The 21,370-nt window shown below is 46.7% G+C and overlaps 1 protein-coding gene and 1 long non-coding RNA gene across 3 annotated transcripts in view; one reads left to right on the top strand and one right to left on the bottom strand.

Moving 5' to 3' along the window:
* Window positions 1–12,915, bottom strand: part of LOC135385349 (uncharacterized) — a 279,985-nt gene extending 267,070 nt beyond the window's left edge. For both annotated transcript variants that reach the window (XR_010420389.1, XR_010420390.1), the window contains exon 1: window positions 12,697–12,915. This is a non-coding gene — a long non-coding RNA (uncharacterized LOC135385349). The remainder of the gene's footprint in view (window positions 1–12,696) is intronic.
* LOC135385347 (hemicentin-2-like) overlaps window positions 1–21,370 on the top strand; it is a 527,311-nt gene that overhangs the window by 475,065 nt on the left and 30,876 nt on the right. Inside the window, exons 5-7 of the mRNA XM_064614626.1 lie at window positions 1,131–1,406; window positions 9,918–10,208; window positions 16,874–17,161. Of these exons, the coding sequence (XP_064470696.1) occupies window positions 1,131–1,406; window positions 9,918–10,208; window positions 16,874–17,161 (855 nt within the window). The remainder of the gene's footprint in view (window positions 1–1,130; window positions 1,407–9,917; window positions 10,209–16,873; window positions 17,162–21,370) is intronic.

Raw genomic sequence — 21,370 nt, 5'->3', positions numbered from 1 at the left:
GAGGGCTGCCCGCATAGGAGGAAAGGCGCCGCCCAGACACCCCGTAACTCATTGGGACGCCCGCACGGCCGTGGCATTCCTTTTCTCAAAGGCGTGCCATCATTGGCCGGTTACAGAATGACGTTTTCTAGTTCTTCCAGAGAGGGAATTCCGGCATACTCTCAACATCCGTCGTCTGCTCTTTTCATGTATTCCGTCGAATAAGAGTGAAACTACGCCAGTATTTCACGTGGGATTCTCGATACCGTGGTGAGTTGTCCGCGAGGAATTCAGTGACACTATAGTTTCGAAATCAACTGGAACGTATGCGACCGTCCCTTTAAAGCACGGTACAATGTGCACATCAACACACGTGACATGAAGATGAAAACAAGTGGTGTTTCACCGTAGCAGTTTCAGTACCCCACTCCATACATGTGGGCTGTTGTGTGAGTGGGATGGGAATCAAAGTACACAATTTGAAATGTACTTAAAGTAAAGTACAAGTAACCAGAGATGAACTGAAGGTAGTACTGAAGTATACTCCCCGTCACTTGATGCAAGTGTTCAAAACAAAGCGATGGAGCTTTGCTTTTGCTCCTCTTATGCCACAACTGCAAGATTGGAAACTTTCAAATTTGCAAAGTTTAGCAGATGGATGCAAAACTAATAGACTTAGTGTTTTTCTTATTATATACTAACAAATTAAAAATTAATTCTGAGCGATATTGCAAACCGAGCACAACTCGTTCAACTTGGTTAAATCACAGTAAAACGATTGCACCAGACCCTTGTTGTATATTGACACGTACCATTCGAATCCGCATTCTTTCCACGCACCACTGAAGAGCTAAACAAGCAACCAGACGAAATTGCGCGTTGTGAAAGCGTCAATGATTTTGTTCGAGTCTTGGGAAAGTTCAATTGATGTGCATAGGTTTCAACCTTCCTGTACGTGCATCAACTGTCATATTGGTTCTGCAGAGGCCTGAATAGGTCCGCAACATTGTAAATAAATAAGAGGATAAAAATTCTAAGCAGCTTCACGGTGCAGCATTTGCAGTTTTCCAGCTTGAAAACTGACAGCTTGAGATGCTAGTCATGGCCACCGTAATAGAGCACCTGTGTTTACTTTTTTTCTCCTCGTATAGTTCGGCCGCTGTCGGTGTGGATTGAGGGTGAACCGCGCCCGCTGTCTGCGGGCAAAGCAGTTACCCTAACGTGTCGGTCGACGGGCTCTCGTCCCCCGGCCTCCATAGAGTGGTGGAAAGCCGGTGCGCGCATGAACGCCACGCAGCTGAACGGTACCAGTGCCCTCAGCTTCGTGCCCGTCAGCGAGGACTCGGGAAAGCACCTGTCGTGCCGAGCAGAGAACAGCCTCATTCCGGGCAGTGCCATCGAAGACGGATGGAAGCTCGAGGTCCACTGTAAGTCTCTTCCTACTTTTTTTTTCTTGTTCATTCATTCATTCATTTTATTGGTACTTCAATTGAGAGTGATGACTCGCTTTTGCTACAGCTTTCATGCTTGCAATAGCAAAACAACAATAAACCTTCCCTTCCCGTAGGATTAGAAGATAGTGAATGCCCTTCGCACTTGTAAAAACAAAAGTTGCCAAATTCCAGCATACAAAAAAAAAAAGAACCATCGGAATGCGTGTGAGTAGCAGACACTTCCCCATCCCTCGCAGCAGCCACGCTTCAAACGGTCCACGCCTCGTTAAAAAAAAGAAAGAAAGCATTTTGGCCGTAGGGGAAAATTTCTGCGAATATACATTCGCATTCCCTCCGCGCCACCGATATCTACTTCCACCGTGTTGCAGTTATACACACGTCGGTTCTAAAGAAGAATGCCTCCGGGGGACCCTTGCTCTATCTGGCGACTGAAGAACAGGGAGCTGAGCCGCGTCGTAAAGCGGGAGACGGCAGCTTTGTCTTAAACATCGCGAAATCCCCCACGGGATCGGGGCATCAAGCCGGCGATGAAAAACGTCTTCCGCGATGTCGGACCCCTGCGAAATTGGCTTTGCTTTTCCATCTGCAGCTCGTACGGTGGACCGAAACAGCGAACGTCGCGCCATCTAATAAATTGCATGTAAGGACGGTTACCAGTGCTTCGATTATATGTATGTGTATTTCTCTTTCTCTGTCTCTCAGACTGCCAGCAGACGGGAAGGCGTCACTCTCGCTTTTGATTTATTTATCATATTCCTGAAAGCTTGCCCTATAAGTGTGTGTATTATTTGCTCTAACGTGAATTATAATTCAAAACGTATGTGTTTGTGTCGTCTATGTTTGTAGCTCGGCTGGGCTAGTTCTCGTTCTTGAATTGTAACGTCGTTTGCGTTACCAGTTATATGCACATTAACAACCATCAAAGACTGCACAATTCTGTTAAAATTTCGTAGTTGGTATCGGGTAGTCAAAATGAAGTTCAAGTAGCCGAAGACAGCAAAACTGTTCTGCTCATGAATGACTGACCGGGGCGTCAGGATTGAGGAGTATTTCTGCTTGGTTGATCAATCGTATACTGCACATTCTTCCACTATTTGTCCTCGTCCACTGCAGATAAACATCGTAGCGATGACTTTTTTTTTTTTTTTTTTCAGAAATTACTTTTGTATATAAAGTTATTGGCACGTTTCGAAACTCCTGCTGCTGGTGAAACGAGAAACAAATAAGCAAAACAAAAAGTCGATTTTGGGAAACTTCGACACTCCGTAAGCCAGACAATAACGTGTTGCTGTCTCGAAGCAGCGGAGTATTCTTACTTTACTCTCTTGCTCCCCTAAGTGAAAGTGAATTCCTCTAAAGTGCACGTTCTTCCGCTGTCCCGTACCTCGAATATCTGCCGCCAGCCTTGTCGGAACGAGGCATCGCTAAAGTCGTTTCGCTTCATAACGGTGCATTTGTTACGCGCTTGCTTTAAAATTTCCGGTGGTTTGTTTGTTTCAACACGAAAGTATTCGAGTTTACGATCTGCACGAAAGTATACGATGTTTATTTTCGTTTCTCATCCACTTCCCTCTGTAATGCCTAATACCTCTGAGGGTACACGAATAAATACAACAGAAGTCATACTTCATGCATTAGAGTCATACACACGCCTCCGCCCCTCTGAACACATCGGCTGAGTCTTCACCGCCGAGAGGTACAGCAAATAGTTTGTCTTGTGACGGGGGATCGGAAACGCTACACAAGCCGGTCACAGCCCGATGTCACTTATCCCACTGAATCGCCGTTCCGCGTGAGTAACCTGCCGGCGATGCGGCGAGCAGTCCTTTCTCATTCCAACGCTACTCTATACTCTCGGAGGAACACCGGAGGACGGAAACGTCGAAGTATACATCACCGTTTCTCTCTTCTTCGTCTAGAAAGACAGTTCAGACTCAGAACCGGAGAAAGTTTTCTGAGAGTCGTTATGCAGTGACAGTTGTTGTTGCATACTCCACAAGAATGTTCTTACAGAGGGAGGTACCACAATGTGCACTCCTGTCACGAGAGCACTCAGTTGTGGCTGATTCAGTTTTATTTCCAAGCGGCATCTTTACCACCGTCGGTAACGCGTAGGTCCGTCCATGGCAATGACAGCAGATGATGTGAAGAGAGGTCAGCGTTGTTTGGATTTTTTTTTTTAATTTTACCCACACAGTTTTTTAGATTTAGCTCTTTCCCCGCTTTCTTCTACTTCTGCCCATTCAGGGAGAGAGTTTCTTCCGCTTCGTGGAGGCACTGTAACTGAACTGCGCCGAAACACGACAGCTAATCCAGGCGTGTAGGATCCACACCATTCAACCACGCGTGCATGGAACACCATTTTTTTGAAAACAACAGAACCTGATACAATGTTGGGACAATGGGACAGGCAGTTCCGTAATCAGAACTATGAGAGGTCACCTGAAATCAAGAACAGCAAAACAAATTTGTTTTTACTCTGTGTCACATTTCTAGCCTTGTATATATTCTCCAAAAATATCCGGGTTTGACCCAAACAAGCCCACTGGAGAGGATATTTTTAAAATATCCGCAGTTTTTTTCAACCCTGAGAGAGGTGCGCACGAAGGGAAGGCGTGGAAAAGTCACGGAGAGAGTACAAGATCAAGCAAGGGGTGAGGCGGCAGTGCAGGGGGGTTGAGAGGGGTGTCAAAAAGTATTTGAAACAAGTTGATCCCTCCATGCGCGTCAGTATCTAATGTTCAGCCACTACAGTCCCATCGAAACGTGTGCAGGAGCCCAAAATTACAGAATTTCACAAATCATTGAAAGTCTTTCGACAAAAAGTTAATAGCATTTTAAAGATATTTTAGCCAAAGAATTTACCTCCAACGACGACCTTGAAAATTACCGCATTAGAACGTGTTTGGCACTATCCCCGACGACGAAGCCAGGTTTTTAAAGCGCGCGATATAGGTGTACACATAGAGCGCTATCTGCTGTCTTTGTAAATGGGCGTCACTTTCCTCGGGTCATCTTTCACATCGCCGTTTCTCAACGTCATCGAGCTGCGCCATATAGGTTGTTCAAAGACACCTCGACGACGGAAGATCAACGACCACGTTCCTAGCAGGCTTTAGCCGCGAACTTCGTGCTAAGCTCATTAAGGCGTATTGCAATCTGTCACTTACTACGTCCTGCCAAGAACAGCGCGCCCAGTTTGCAGAGGCGCTGAACCCTAGTTGCGCACTGCAGAGGCAACCGCACTTCCGTATGCGCAAGCACAGGTCCTTCAACGTCGGGTGTGGAGACTGGAGGGAAGGTCCATCCGCCATTTGTAACAAGGCGAACAAGTGCGTAACTGTGTATAGGTTAGTATGGATAAATCGTGTGCCTCAGACTTTACCAGATTACGCCATGATATTTGTACAATAGTCTCAACAAATTAAAAATAAAAGATTCGTAGAAACATGATGGAAAGTAATTGTTCTGATGCTAGAACGTACAAAGGGACAAACACAACAGAAGCTTCAAGGTACCTGGTGTCGTGTGAATGTGTGTATGAAAGGAGGAGAACTGTAGAAGAGAGCGTGAGAGTGAACGCGTGTGGCGTCAGTGAAATGAGTCCCCCAGGCAAGTCGTCGGAAAGCGGATGCCAGTTTGGTCGAATTGGTCAACGCACTGAACCGATAATCGAGAGATGCGTGGTTCAAATCCCGCCGCAGTCTGGCTTTTTTCGACGACTGCCATTTTTCTTTGTAGAAAAACTGAATGTAAGATTATCTATAAGATAAATAGAAATAAACGCGGTTTAAAAGCTTCGTGCGTGAGCTACATGAGGCTACCGTTATGTGAACAACAACAACTTTATTTGATGATGATGATTGGGGAGTTTTTGCACCTCCAATCCATCGTTCTATAACATGGCCTGCGGTTTTCTTCGCTTCTGTTCTGTCTTTGTGCGTTAACCGAGTATGTCTATCACACACAAAATATTGAAGCGTGAAAGAAGGCTTTATAAACTATACTTCGGGACGAGTCAATCCCTGCAAGACAACTCCGCTTACAATTCTAAGGGAGTCTGTGATTGGCCTAGGCGGGCGCATGACGCCTCTGAGTCACAACGTAGTGCGCCCGCACGCTTCAGATTGTTGCATGTCCACTGCTCATGTTGCGAGAACACTCGTCGGAGACGACTTACTTATAACACATTTTTATACGAGGGTGGTTTCATAAGTTTCCGCCCCGAGGTAGAAAATGCGCGCGAATTTGAAAATGCGATTAAGGACGCGTGGCGACATCTGTTGGAGGGCCGGAGCACCACCCTCAACCCTCTCCATGCTTTTGTCGGTTGGAGAGCGGCATTTCAAACAACAAGGGCGCACTCTTCAGTTAAAATGGAAAAAATCGAGTACCGCGCTGTGATAAAATTCTTGACAAAAGAGGGACTTTCGCCTAAAGAAATTAAAGCGCGACTGGACAACGTGTACAGGGAAGCCTCTCCGTCGTGCACAACGGTAAAAGACTGGGCTACGCAGTTTCGACTGAGGCGAGAGTCCATTGAAGATGATCCACGCGATGGTCGTCCAGTGGAAGTGGTGACACAAGAAAATTTGTCTCTTGTCGAGGAGGAAGCGCTGAGTGACAAGCGTCTGAAGGTGAAGGAAATCTGACAAAGGCTAGGGCTTTCCAAAACAACCGTTTTTCGCATCATCGGCGAGGGCCTTCACATGAGAAAGGTCAGTGCGAGATGGGTTCCACGACTTCTCTCGTCAGTTCAAAAGCAACAGCGCGTCGTCTGTGCCAAAGAGGCTTTGGAGCTCTGTCAAGAGAACGAAGAAGAAATATTGAAATCAATTGTCACAGGGGATGAGACTATGGTGCTCTACTATGATCCCCTTTCGAAAAAGGAGTCGATGGAATGGCGCAAACCAGGAGAAGCACCCCCAAGAAAAGCCAAGGTCACACAATCCACAAAGAAGATCATGGCAACAATAATTTGGGATTGTCACGGGATCCTCCTCATCGACTTCGAAGAGAGGAACACCACAGTGAATGCGAGTTATTATGCGTCACTCCTGCACCGACTGCGAGACGCCATCAAGGAAAAGAGGCGCGGCAGGTTGAGTCGAGGTGTCCGGTTGCTCCAGGACAATGCCCCTGTCCACACGGCTTCTGTTGCCAAGGCTGAACTGAAGGAGTGCGGCTTCGAAGAAATCCACCACCCACCCTACAGTACAGACTTGGTACCGAGTGACAACTTCCTGTTCTCAAACTTGAAGAGGGATCTCAGAGGACGGAGATTTCAAAACGATAGTGAGGTGCAAGAGGCAGTTTTCCAGCATTTTGGGGACAATATTTCGGACTATTTTTTCAAGGGTATAAGAATGCTGGTTGAAAGGTGTCAAAAGTGCATCGAAGTTAAGGGTGACTATGTCGAAAAGTGATACACTTGTTTCGTCTCTATGACTATTAAAAGTTGGCCGGGCCGGAAACTTATGGAACCACCCTCGTACGTTTAAAGCAGACGCTTAAAATATTCGCGCTAACAAAAAAATGTGAATCGGCTTTCCCATCTCCCCGGCGTCCACCATCTTCTCGTATGCCCCACTCTAAATCTGCGGACTACATCCCTGCTGGCGGAGGTACACCCCTGTGCCTGCAGCTCTTGAGTTGGCGACATATGCTGTGTACAGAGGGACCGCCGCGCCGACATGCATGAGACAAGCACAAACGTGCTGGGCGTCGTACGCGGCAGCTGCATTGGGAGGCAGGCGAATCCACAAGGAGCGATCCAACTATACCGTGTTCGTTCATCACCTTGTTTCACGAAAAAAAAGACTCTGGATGCTTCTCGCCACACGCAATGACATGCTGGAAATTATTTCTGCGGAAATCAACGGTGTTCGAATTTCTCCATTAATTATCATTAACTTATTTGTCGAGCACCCTATACGCCTCCGAACTGCGCCTCCCGTACCGCCCTTAGCATGAATAGCAGCTGCGAATTACGGTCTGCATCGTTTACTCTCTTTCTTGTGAAAGAAAGAGAATTCGACATTGTGGTGAAAAATTTGGGTTAACTGTGTGAAAGGTGTGCGCCACCGAAAGTGGTAAAATGCGAAGGATCTTGCGATTTTGTTCTTTTGGCGATTGACATATCTTATTTTGACTCGCTTTTCTTTTTTTTTTCTTTTTTTTTTTGCAAGTCCAAGTGAGTAATTCACAATAAAAATCGGAAGATATGCTGCTGGACTAGCTATCCGGCAAAAAGAAAGGCGTCAAACCTAGTACTTTTACAGAGAGTTTTTAGAAAGTCTACAGCAAAGCTAACAATACGCTATGAGAAGGTTGGTAAAGAGGTCGCAATGAAATGTAAAGGACGGCACGCGTAAATCGATCTAATCTGGCAAGTTGAACTCGAAAGTTAACGAAGTCGACATAGCATTTTTAGTCCGTCACCTTGTACTATTGCAATAGCCCATTTGAAAGAGTTCCAGGGGGCAGCGCCCTGGCAGAGCGTGCCGGGAAATGCACTGCAAAACGATAGATCGTCGCCGATAGTCGTCGTTGTACTGGTGTATGCACCGCCGCTGCCGTTTTGCACCGCATTTCCCCGCACGCTCTCCCATTGCTCTCGGTGCTCCCTGGAACTTTTGCAAATGGCCCAGAGGGACACTGCCATTTTTACGTCGCATCTGCGAGAATTTTACACACGAATATTGTCGCTCGAGTAAGCGCACGTTGCGCTTCGCCTTTGCCTAAAGTGACGCGTTGTGAAAAGAGTGACCTTTTTTCTATTTTTCTAGCTCAGTTAATCGCACTAGTTCGATTATCGCGTGACATTAGCACAATCTGCCGTAGTGTACGCAAAAGACTGTGAGTGTAAGTCAACGGTCTCACATTCTCGCGTGCTACAGACAATTCTAAGAGTTAAACTACCCCCTCTAGAAACAAATAGGCAAAAATGAGTAAAGTCTAGCACTTACAGGTGAATAAGACAAGTAATTAAATAGATTGAAACATTCAAATAACTTATTTTACTTTTAAAAAAAAGTTTTCGGACGGAGTCCGTCCTTCATCAGGTCCCCGTCCGAAAGCTTGTGTTTTTTTTTTTTTCTCTCTAAATTAAATTATGTGAATGTTTCAGACTCTTTAAATACTTAAACTACCCCTCTAGACATAAGTGCGATCTTCCTTTCTCAGAGACCCAGTTAAGTTCGAGCGCCACGAAACAGCGCCATCCAATCATATTGTTATTGTAAATACATTGTTTCCACTTTATCAGTATCAATGGGAAGGGAAACTAAGGAGCCTTCTTTGCCTTCGTAATAATCTTGGATCTCCCAACGAGTCTGCCCACCAATCTTGAAATAATTAAAGTGAACCCAGCAATCATATACTCGCGAAAGCCCAGGATTGTTGTTGAAAAAGAAACAATTTCACACGGGTTCAGGAGTTTTGACAAATGCAGAAACATCGGGCGAGCTGCAACCCGCTGCATGTCAAGCTATTGAGGTGGTTTGCCTGAATGCCAACAACGACAAGTGAGTTATGTAATAAAAACTACACACGTTTTAGCCTTACGAAGAAGCGCCTGCTCGAAAACTGGACACACTCTATCTAATATGAAACAATCCTACGGGAACGCTTGCAAGAAACATGAATGCAAATGGGCGCAGCGTCGTCTGCTTGCGCTGAACGTCTCCCGAAGCATTTGCCCAGTTTCTCCGCCAGGGGAACGAGCAGCAGCGCACCTATATAGGCGCTGCACAACGCCTATACGACGCATTTTCTACCTCTCCGCTTACTTGCAAACTAGAAGTCCTTGTGACCCAGCGAAGCCAGGATGCCATTTGCTGTATTGATCCAATACAGACAAGAAAAATGGCCTGCTACGCCATCACAGCGAGACAAACAATTAGCTAATGACGATTACAGTTCCAAAGATCTCAAGGTGACTGCTAGAACGGCATTAGAAGTCGGTAGAAGTGTATAGTCATGTGATAAAACCAATGAGATTCCCTGAGGGGATATAGCATCCACTCCACTTTGGGGATTATCTTGGTTAGACAGGGGCAGAAAATAACTAAATGGGAAACGTAGCTGCGCCTATGGAGCCTGACTGTTCTACACACACACACACACACACACAAAAATAGAGATACGATGATGAGACGGGGCTGATGCCGGCCAGCAGGCTGGGCGCTGCCCCAGTGCCACTTGTACGTGATGAGAGATGATGGTGGATATGATAAGGGGTCCGGTAATCAAAGCAGGGTGGAGAGGCCTGTTGATGACAGGAAGTCCCAAAGGTGACGCAGACCTTGGCAGACCAGACTGTTCTAGAAAACTTCGCTGCACCGTCTTTATAAACCAAACATGTCTTGCATCCCATCTAATCGCTCCAGACGCATACTCGCGTCTGCTTTGTTGCCTTTCTTACGAGATTAACGCTAATTTATCAACATTGTCGTCATAATATGCCCTCTCTTGGTTCTACAGACATTCCCCAGCTGAACCTTCGACTCGGCAGCAAACTGCGCCACCAGCACATCCAGGAAGGGAACGACGTGTTTTTCGAGTGCGATATCCGCGCCAGCCCCTGGGTGAGCGAAATTGGCTGGCGGTTCGAAGGCAAAGACCTGGTCACAAACACGTCGGCGGGCATCATCGTGAGCAATCAGTCGCTCGTCCTCCAGAAGGTGGACCGCCTTTCGCGAGGACGGTATACGTGCACGGCCACAAACACCGAGGGACAGGGAGAAAGTAACCCGGTCAACCTCAAGGTCCGATGTAAGTGGCTTGTCTTTTGTTAAACCGCAGTACAATGCAAGTGCACGCGAGCAGACCAAGTGTTTGCCGAGTGATCTGCCTGTGTCGCGCGACGGCATGATACTCGGCGAGCACCACCTGGGCCGACTTCCTAGGTAACTATGCCGGCATTTGCCTTAAAGCATCTGACGACAACGCGGGAAAACAGTCGTGCATTACAGCCAGTAACGGGAAGTTCCCGCTCGATTCACCTCCCAGTCTCGGAAGGCGGTTATGTCTTGATCAATCGGTTACCAGTGCTACGTACTTCATATATATATGAGAGAGAAAATCAAGTTCCCCATGTAGAGACCCGATGAAAATGGCGGAATAACGAGCAACTGCAAGAAACGTTATTGTTTTTCATGTTCTTCATTCACTGCATGCAGCTAGTTGCACTGCGAAATGCACAGCAGGATTTTGTGCCGTATACCCAGTAATCACGTTTTCATATTTCCCCGTGAGTTTGCTCTGAGTGTTGATGCAACTACGACAACTTCATTTAAATGACGATTGGGGAGTTTCATCGCCCATCCATACTCTACCCCATTGCCTGCGGTAATGTGGTGAAATTGAATTATGAGTCTCCTCAGAGTGAGGACCCAAGTCCTATACGATGTCCAAAAGGTTTAGAAGAGCTTTTAGGGCAGAGCGTTGGTGGGCTGGATTGGTGGGATGGACCAAGAAATTTTGACATAGTAGCTGCGTTTACATGAAGACGACATAAGTCGACTAAACTCAACAGGCATATTTATCGTGCGTGGTATGATGTTCAAAGGAAGAGGAGTGAGGTCTGCCGGCTGAGACAGGGCGGCAAGTTTCACTCCTTTGTGAAAGGGGGAGTAAAAGAGAAAAGACAGAGAGGATCAGAGATGTAATGAAATGAGAAATTAGAAAAGTAGAGAGAAACAAACTAGGAAGGAGGATAGAGAAGGGGAGCGTTCAACACAGACCCAGAGATGAGGCGAAAGCTAGGAGCGCCTCTCGAGCTTTGCTACGGATGTGGCTGGGTACAAAGTCTCGTCTGGAAGGCCACATGGAAGTGATAGGGCTCTAAAACTCGCGGTCAAAGTGTCTCTGGCTGCTTGAGACTCTGCATAGTCCACAGTCTATCAACCTATATCGTCTGCACGTAAACCGGTCTATATCGACTTAAACGAGAAGTTGACACAGTAAAGATAAGTCGCTAGATTTGGGTAGTTTAGACGACATATGTAGACTGAACTCCGCCATGTAAACCACGTCAGTCTACTTACTCATCCACTTCCACGGCCACTTCCCATACGTCGCTACTGGATGCCTCGTCCTCCCTCACCTCACAGTAGAATAGGTGGATGACGGGCAGAGACGGAGGAAGAAGAATACTAGCTGGCGGTGCGGATTTCCACGCAGTACGTTTATGGTGAACTATAGTACCTCCAAAAGCATAAAAGTGACGTCTGGCTGATTATGAAAAGAATGGCGCGCCGCAAAAGTATTTGCGAAGTAAAAGAATTCACGCGATGGCAAAGTTGTGTATAACGCTTCTAAATTTCAATTTTACAATTCAAAGACGAGGGTCGCGCTTCAGTCGAGGATCAGCCGACTGAATCCTGCAGAGCTCTATAATGCGCCTTAGCCCATAGTCACGTCAACCGTCGCCAGTCGATTTCAACGATTAGTCGACTGGGGCAGCGTATCCGTCCATGTAACGCAGGTAGTGAGAGGGCGAGCTTCCAGGTGATTTAGAGACACTGGAAGTGTGATTCGGAAAGGTTATGCTCTAGATCCTCAAGATCACAGCAGTCTAATTTTACAGTTCTACGCGAATTGTACAACTGTTTCTCTGTCATTGTGTCATGCTCCCAGCCTGTAATTCCAAACGCAAAGTTTCATTCATGAGGGGTCTCCGATTATTCAGTTATTCGAGTCATCCGGAGCAGCGCATCATATGAACAGCACCTTATGATTTCCAAATAATCAGCGGTAAAGGCGTATGCGGAAAGGATCACCCCGGCGTAACGAGTTGAAACAACGCGTATCACGCTTTACTACCGCAAGTGTGTCCTACAGCGGAAAAGACCAAATTCTCTTCCTAAAGCAGCATAACAAAAATTTTGAACAGATATGCAAGTAAGAAAGCCCTTTCAAGCTAATTTGTAATTTTAAATGCCATTTGTGAGTATACCCGCTCTGCGAGAAAAGAATTAACTTTTCGTCGCCTCAAAAAAGCAATCACTAACGGGCGACGAATGTTGTCAGAAATTCCTTCAATCAGCCTTTGTGTTCATCGGAACGGGTTCCTGCATTTCGTTTGAAAAGTCGAATTGATGTATCAATTCCCGCTTCTGAACATTTGCAGGAGAAATGTCGTTCCGTTCAGCAACTCCCTGCAAACACTGGTAACATCAACGAACGTACACGTAGAAGCAACATCATTCGGAATAAGGGCTGTACGCTGACGACAAATAAATCACGTGCCACGACTCACCGTTCTCTCGGTACTGAACAACATGCGGTGGGAGGACGTCTGTGGAGCACTACAGGCAAATACTGCACTACAAATTTTACACAGCTACACAACCGCAGAGGCGAACAACCGTGGCGTCTCAGGGCAACACAATGTTTGGAAACTGCGACTGCGTAGGGGGTGGACAGGTAGTTCAAGGTTGTCGTGCAGCACTGCCAAGTGAAGTTCTCCAGAGATAACATATCCGCAAGAAACCCACACGCGTTTGAACTTCCCGCATCACACCGTGTTGCGTGGTGCTTATCTCACGCCGCGTAGGTCACTGTTCGGGTCATCGAAATGATAGTGCGCTTTCGACGCATCTGGAAAGTCGTTCGAACGCTGCGCAGATAAGAATAATCTTTTGGTGTCACATAGCCACATATTCATTATCATAGGTGCGGCTGTGAAGAGGCGCACGCTTGTAGTGCTCGGCTTCAGCGCTGTGGTAGACAGAGGAACAACAAAGCAGGAGGCACGGGACACACACGTGCATGTGTGGATAGGTGTGCTACGCGCTCTGCCCGCCACCAAGGCAGGAAAGGAAGAGGCTCGCGAACGATGGAAGCCGTCTTCCTACACATAGCTTGCATTCCTGTTTCCTGAACTGACTGAATGGATGAACTTTGAAGTAACTGAACTCACCCATTACTTGACCCCTGTTTGTTTCGTTATGAGGGGGTCGGAAGTCCCTCATGGCAAGGGTGGCGAGCCCAAACCTAACCCAACCTAACCTAACCCAGAGGAGCCATATTAGAGAAACGACAGGTCCATGCAATCCGATGAAAAATGGGTTGGCGGGACCCTCAGAGCGAAAGTTCGGGGGGGGGGGGGGGCACCGAAAACTCAGGGGGGAGCGACCGCCCCCTCTGCCCCCACCTTCCGGCGCCCCTGTTCGTTATGCCTCATGACCACCTTTGGTGGTGGTGGTGTCGTGCCGGTGTGGCGGCATGTTGCTCGGGGGGTTCCATTTCGTTTTCCCGTTGGGATTATGCCTTGTTGTTTTTCAATTTCCTCTTCTATTGACGTGCGCTGAAGTAACTTGTCCCGACTTTGCCGGGACCCACATCTTCATTTTTTTTCTTTTTTTCAATCAATCAATTTGTCGCAAATAACCTTAATCAAGCAGGTTTTTCCCCGCATTTTATCGACAAGTGCGGGCATGACAGTGCTAAGGGCGCATGCAAACTCCCATATCCCGGTCCTCCATCTGTCTACGTCTCTACATCGCTGATAGCCGCTGTCGCTTCGCGGTGGAAACATTTTAATTTAGAGGAAGGTTACTACTCCATTTACAGAGGGCGAGGGACTCGAAATTAGCCACATAAACTACCCTCGCTTGGTGGAACGCCCCATTGATAGAGCCGCCAGAGAAACAGCGCGGGTTCCACACATCAATCTGGTGACGATATAGCTTAGGTTTACATAATATCATGCAAACAGAGGTAGCTTTAGTGAAACACGCAATAGAATTGGTGCTGATGATGGGGAAAAAAATGAAGGTCTTGACCCCTACACCGAGAAAAGTCTAGGTGGCTCAGCAGAAAGGTCATGTGCGCACCGGTGTCCAAGAGGGATTTCGTGGCTGCGCTGAGACCAAGTTAGATAGATATACGCGGTCAGCACCCCGCAGCGTCGAAGGATTAGCTGACGAATATGTTCGAGGTAGCTAAGAGACGTCGCAGACGAGGTTGCTACACACGGATAATACGAGACACAGATAAACGTCGGACGGGCGTAAGGAGTCTTGTGGAACTGACGTGTGGGGCATTAAGGGTTGGCCACAAGGTGTTGAGGAAGGAGGGAGGTGAATTAATCAAGCTGCAGTCTAGACACTCGTTTTTGTTTTTGTTTTTTTATTGCGTGTGTGCAAGCTATGAAGCTTAGGCAACCACAGATGCTTCCCGATTCTGACTCCCTCTCACTACCAGCCAATCAGAGCACGGCGGGTTCCGTAGTTGAGGGATACGTTTTACGTGCGTGCGACTCACGGTAGCTGAAACTGATTCCTTTTCCCGTCTCCCTCTTCGAGTGTAATGGTGGATGTGAACAACGAGAGGGCAAGGGATTAAAGGTCGAGAACGACATACACCTTCTACATGAAATGCTGTGCCTTTTGAAAACGGTTTTTGGAACACTAGTTTCTGAACAAAAAACAAATTATGTCTGATGGCACTGCCGGTCATAATACGGAGTTATACGGAGTTATACGGAGTTGCAGCGCGCGAAACAACTTCGTTCTCCTAAAATGCTTTTTCTGTCGTCACATTACGACAGTCTGAATCATGACAGTAATCCACAACAATAATTAATGTGTAACTCTTCGTTTGTGTTCTTTGGTCCTAAGTTGTTCAGTTACTTTTTAGCGAGGTTTTTTTATCGTGCTAAAACAGCAGCAGAGCGGTTTTAACTGGTTGGGCCGATGTGACTGATGAGGAAAGAGATCGGATTAATGCGTGTTATACTTCGTGGAAAAGTGTGGTGGTGTTCTTCTCACGCATCCACAGACAAACCTAAGCTTACTTGCAGTCAGCCTTCGAAATCTTCGAATCTTCGAAACAGTGTATATTCCATTACTAACTCGGCCACACCGCAGGTTTTGTCAGTTCTAAAAGTTGTTGCTCCTGTACTGCTCACGGTAGTTCAAACACAGATACGTGGCGCTATCGCGTACAAAAGAATAAAATAAAAAGTCCTGGTATGAAAATTTCAACGTGTCTTTTGCTCCCATCCATCTCTCATCGTTTCCTTCCCCGAATCACACTCATCCATTTCTGAATCCACTTAGATGTTTATCGGTCACCATTCGCCGCGACCTCCTTCACGCAATTCTTACTAATGAGTTGCGTGATGATGGCGCCTTCCATTACAAGACCCGAGCTTGCAGTTCCTCAAACTTACCGCCGTTAATGCTCCATTTAGAGCCTAATTATCGACGGCCCTTTTCGAACGAACGAACGCTTGTAGTCCTAACTTCACCCTGCTTATTTGATTGCACCGTCAAGGAAAGAACAAAATGGATGACTCGCAAGGTACTTGTGAAGCGCACGAAGGCGACCCATCCGATTGGCGGATATTGGAACCGAAATCGGACCACAAAAATTCCTGTGCAGCCGGAAAGGGAAAGGTACGAGAGGTCCTGAGGTCATGTCTATTCCTCTCCGAAAATCGATGCCGAGAAAGAGAAGCGGTCCTCAGGGGAGGTTCAGGGGTGACGCCGCCGTTCGGCTATATAATTACGAGGGCCCTTAAAAAGAACAGAAACGGGAATGCGACGGCCATTATTGCTACGTTGAGCAAATGATGTTCGTCACGGCGCAATGAGGTAACCTACGTGGTGGCCCTGTCGGAATGTCACCCTCCAGAAATACATGCACTATAGCGTTTCGGGGCCCACGGGACCGTTCAGAATGTCCTCAGTTTGAAAGTCCGTGACGGACATTGTGTGTATAAAGAGAGACGATAATGGAGTTTTAGTCTTTTACGTGGTCTGACGAAATTGTAGGTTGGATTGAGAAGGACCGGCCATTAGCAGCGATTACGTATAGGTGTGGATGATGTGAGTTCGAAGTGATTTCGTAGTGTGGCAATATGCTGCTTGTGCTGTGTTCTGTAGAGCGACCACGCACTGCAGAAAGCGACGTACCATCGGCATGACCGAGCGGGTTAAGGCGCCCCGCTCGTTGGCGGAAGCCAAGGTGTGGAGGCCAAGGAAGCCCAGATGGGAGGTGGTGGGTTCGACTCCTACCACCGGCTCTGCTGTCTCAGGTTTTCCCTGACCTGATTTCCGAGAACCTTTTAGACGAATGTTGGCACAGTTCCCCCTGATGTCGGCCGAGGACCCGTACTTAACCCCCTGTCCCCCACTCCTTCCTGCTGTCCTATCTCAATCTGTCCACATCTGTACGCCGCTCATAGCCACAGTTGCTTCGCGGCGCTACCACGGAATAAAAAAAACAGCGTCGTATGCGTTTAGAAATTCTCGCTGTTGAGGCACGACTTCGATTAAATGATTCAGGATTCTTCCTCGTCTACTATCAAGGCTGGAATATTGCCGTCGTGATACGGAGCGAATATAGCGAGTTTTTAGAAGTTGCTTGTCACCCTGTAATTTACTTGTGGCCAGCCTCTTCCCTTGAGTGTCCCGTTCGTTGTCTAGATGCCCCTGTGTGCAAGCCTGGCCAGAAGACGGTGTACGGCGCAGCACGGCAGGAAGCGGTCCGCGTCAGTTGCGAGCTAGAAGCCGACCCGCAAGATGTCACTTTCAGGTGGAGGTTCAACACGTCCAGCGAAAATCTGGGGGCCTCGAATGTCGTCAGCGAAGGCAGCCGCAGCTGGGCAACTGTAGTTCCACAGACGGAGGACGACTACGGATCTCTCATCTGTTGGGGAAAAAACGGCATAGGGATCCAGAGGGAGCCCTGCTTCTTCACGATCATTCCAGCTGGTGAGTTCGTGCTTTCACATCTGTATACCGTCGTGGCAATGCGAGTAAGATGTGGCCTCGAAAGGACTTAAAAAGACAGTCTCGTACCCGCTGCCCCTCTCATAAATTTTACCATTCGATTGCCTTTGTTGAAAATGGAACACTGCGCATTTACCCGACAAAGCACGTCACGGTTATTAAATACAGTGAACCCTCGTAAATATGACCCCCGATAATCTGACATACGCGCTTTACGACCATACTCTTGGGGAACAATGCTGTGAACCCCCTGCAAATATCCCCTGTTAATATGACAATTCCGCATTATGACCAAAATTTTCAGGAACGACCATGGTCATAATAACGGGGGTTCCACTGTACCCGTATTAAATTGATAAAGATTGCAGAGCATGCCGCGACCTGTATTGGCAACAATAAGAAAGGCTACGTAGCCCCGCGGGAAAATCCGTGATAGGATACAGAAATCGTCTGCTTTTGCGCGCGCTAGTGCACCGGCTTGAGCAGACGATTTTCAGAAGTGACTGGGGACTGCGGCAACTCTCGTACATTTTCTTTCAGTTCTCAGGCGCAAACGTGTATTCTAAGAAGTGGCCCACATGCTGGTTAAGAACAACTATGTTAATTATCAGAGACAAGTTAAAAATCACAGGACAACCCCAGCCACTATCACAAATAGTCGCCCACCATCCGCGCGCGCGGTCGCATTACACCTCCGACCAAAAATATATTACGCGCGCTTGACGGTTGTATATGCAGTACTCGTGAAGATAGTTTTGGCTAAGTTTTGGAATCGCCCCGGCTATACGAGATCGTCCCTGTAATTTGGGCAGCCTCGATAAAGATCTTAATGGTGTTAAAACTGAAAAGATGACAGCCTTTCCATGTGTTCGATTGTTATGAAACTTGTAAATTTCGAAAGCAATTCATATTGTCTTTATTTGAGGGGATGGAACTAGCAAACCAGAAAGAAACGGGAGAAAGACAAACCCGTATGACACCTTTACGTGTTGAAAGAATATGTGGCACTTACGGAACTTAATGTGAAGAAAAAGTATGTTACTGTAGTTGGTCGAAATCGTGAGTGACATTACCAGAGTTGTGGTTTCATCAAATATTACACGTATATTCGGCCCGTCACAGTTTCTTTTTTCGCACTCGTTTCGTTGACGTTATCTCACATTGTAACGCCTATACTCGAATATATGGTAGTTTCTTGCAGGCGCTTTGCACTCCTCAATTAGGCAATACGACGCTAAATACAACATTTTCTCCAAGAAATAAATTTGTTACCTCTGTTGTGACACACTACCAGAATTGTATTTCTGCGCAACTGCTTTACATCCTCTGCTGCCACGCGGTACTGCAGGAAGAAGTCCACGTACGAAGAAGGAGTAGGAATAAAAACAAAACGCAAAAAAAAATCAGGAAAGCAAAGTCTCAAGCTCAGATTGAATGAGTCCAAAAACAAAGTATAGGCGGCGCTTCTGTCTATTTCGTGTCGCCATGACTTCTAATTTACCTGGACACCCGGAATTACAATGAAAATGGATGGATCTTTCGCTTTTTGAGCATAGTACTTTTAGTCCTTTTAAAAACAAGAAAGAGTCCGCACTACAAGCACGCGACGTCCGCGACAAAAAAAAAGAAGAATTCTTCCCCTGAGGTGTTCGTCTGAAAGAGCACATCGTTATTCTTTGTTTCACGCGCTTGATTCAATAAGAGTGTAGAAAACGGTCATAAATTATGAAAGACAGTCACCAAAGGCAGCCGAGCGTTCAGGACCATTATTTTAAAGGCTAAATAGCTGCCACCGTCACTCGCGTCTGCGGCCCTTTGGAAGGAAACCGGATATAGTTGAAAGTATTTCCGAGTTGTTTGCGCACAGAAGGTAACGTACAAAGTGATTTATACCACCATAAAACGCATTTCTGGGTGTTTTCATTCGACCAACATTTATGGCTGCCGCCAAGTAATTATCCCAAAACGGAATTACGCTCCTTCCGTTTGTCAGGCATAAATATTCTCGTGTGCTGTAACTGTCCTTTCGATTCTAAGCTACTCTGTTTCTATGAGCGTATCTAATGTTCTCCTGCGAATCAGCGAAATGTCGTTCTCGAAAAAAATTCTGGCAGAAATATGCAGAGGAACATAAGACGTCTGACACCGTGAAAGACACTGTGAAACTATGACACGCTTCGTCTAAGAATTGTTTAACCGAGACTTCTGTGGACAAAAACGGCAACGGCAGCGGCAGCTAACGGCTTCATACGTGAGGGCCTTGTATACAAACCCGAGAGGAAGCAGCAGGATGCTCGGAGGGGAATATGAAGGGTTCGTGCATACCGTGCTGACGTGCTGAGGAACTGTGCCGATATCTGTCTGAAAGCATCTGCAGAAAACCTTGGGGGACGTGGGGACGCAGGCAACAGTACACTCTCAGAAACGAAACGGATAAGTTTACGCTTACATCGTATTTTATCCTTACTAAGCCTAAGTTTCGACAAAACGGCTGACGCCGTATCTGTCAAGCTGTGTTTTATACATGGTACCCGTCAACGTGTCCGCTGTAACCGTAAAGGTCGGAGTTTTATGCGTAAATGGCACGGGGAAGACGATTTGCTCTTATATTCTGACGCATAAGATTTCGCTTTGACGGATAAACTCAGGCTTTGCGTTGCAATATCAGTCCTTTACGGCTATATTGGCGCATATTGTTCTTCATATGTTATACGGGCCCTGCTGTCTGAGAGCGCGTGCACGTATGTGGTGTCGTGTGCAAACTGGCAAGCGTTTGCTGGGATAACCGACATTCTCTTGGCGTTTGGCGTCTCATGGCCTCAATCATGCATTGTCCAACACCAATGCAAGTCGCCACGTTTTGGGCTCGATGTCTTGAGTGAACTAAATTTTACCGACTTATTTCATGTGAAACGCATGGCGGGAAGAAACGGCCATGGAACGAGGCAACTTCGCACGATTTAGTCAGCCAAGCACGCCGTCGCCCAGCAAGCACGTCGGCCAGAGTTGTGATTGTCTCGGCTATCTCCACGCTGCAAATTCATATGCGTACGCCCATTGTTCACCGGGCGGGTACCTTTGTGTATGGTTATCTATAGGCAGATCATTTTGGTACAGGTGACTCTTACCTTTTTCGTTCATTTTTTTTTCTTTTTCGATATGTGTTTCCCGCCGCTGAAGCGTCTGTGTTAGTGATTAAGTTTCAAAATCTTTCTTTGTAATTGCAGTTCAAATTATTATTGGAGATTATAGCTCAGCATGATGTGTTGAAGCAAATGCATCCCCAGGAACAGGAGACACTCCTCGTAGCCATGCTATACTGCTCAATACCTCGCATGTACCTCAGCTACCTTAGATCCTGCTCCTGAAGAGCATGTACATTGTGCAATGTATGTTTCTTCAGCAATGTACTGTACAGTACATTGCTAAAGCAATGTTGCATACGTGAACATTGAGCATACATGAACATTGTACATACATACATACATGTACATTGAGAAGCAGCTCGAGTGTCGCTTTTTGTACGTTCCTTTCAATTCTCGCAGTTTCTTGCATGGAATTTGTTCAGATGATTACGCTGGTACAAAGTCGTTTACCTCGCAGCGACAAAGTGGTCTGTTACGCCTATACAGCGTTCTGTGTTGACGTATACTATCCGGTATAACTAGTGGTATATAGCCGTAATAAGGGGAAATATAAGCATAAAGATTCTACGCATAAAATACAAGTCAATGGCTTACTTCTAAAATAGCCGTCAAAAAACGATCAAATTCTTGACCTTTACTATCCGTCAAAGCACTAAGTGGAAGCCTATGACGCATAGAATAAAGGTCAAGAATTTGATCGTTTTTTGACGCTTACTATCCGTTTTTTTTTTTTTTCTTTTTTGTTCTGAGAGTGTACTGAGCTTAGTAGGGAGCGAGTGAGCATGAGTGAGAAACGGAGAGCAGTGTGGGAGGCGAGTGAGCAAACGTAGAGCTGGGTTGAGTGGATAACGAAAGACTGCAGAATATTGTGGCCGCTGTGCAGATCAGCTGGGTAAGGACCAGTAAGTGAATCCCTCTCCATGCTATCGTCCTCACCATCATACCAGTCAAGTCCTTCTTGACATCTTGAACAGCTACAATGGCAGCTTAAGACCGTAAGCAAAGGGGAGCCCCGGGCCAAGGCGCCTACAGCTTGTGTACGGAG

This window comes from Ornithodoros turicata, chromosome 2, assembly GCF_037126465.1.
Source record: "Ornithodoros turicata isolate Travis chromosome 2, ASM3712646v1, whole genome shotgun sequence".
Taxonomy (NCBI): domain Eukaryota; kingdom Metazoa; phylum Arthropoda; class Arachnida; order Ixodida; family Argasidae; genus Ornithodoros; species Ornithodoros turicata.
The sequence above is the reverse complement of the archived record's forward strand: the minus strand, read 5'-3'. Positions and strand labels throughout refer to the sequence as shown.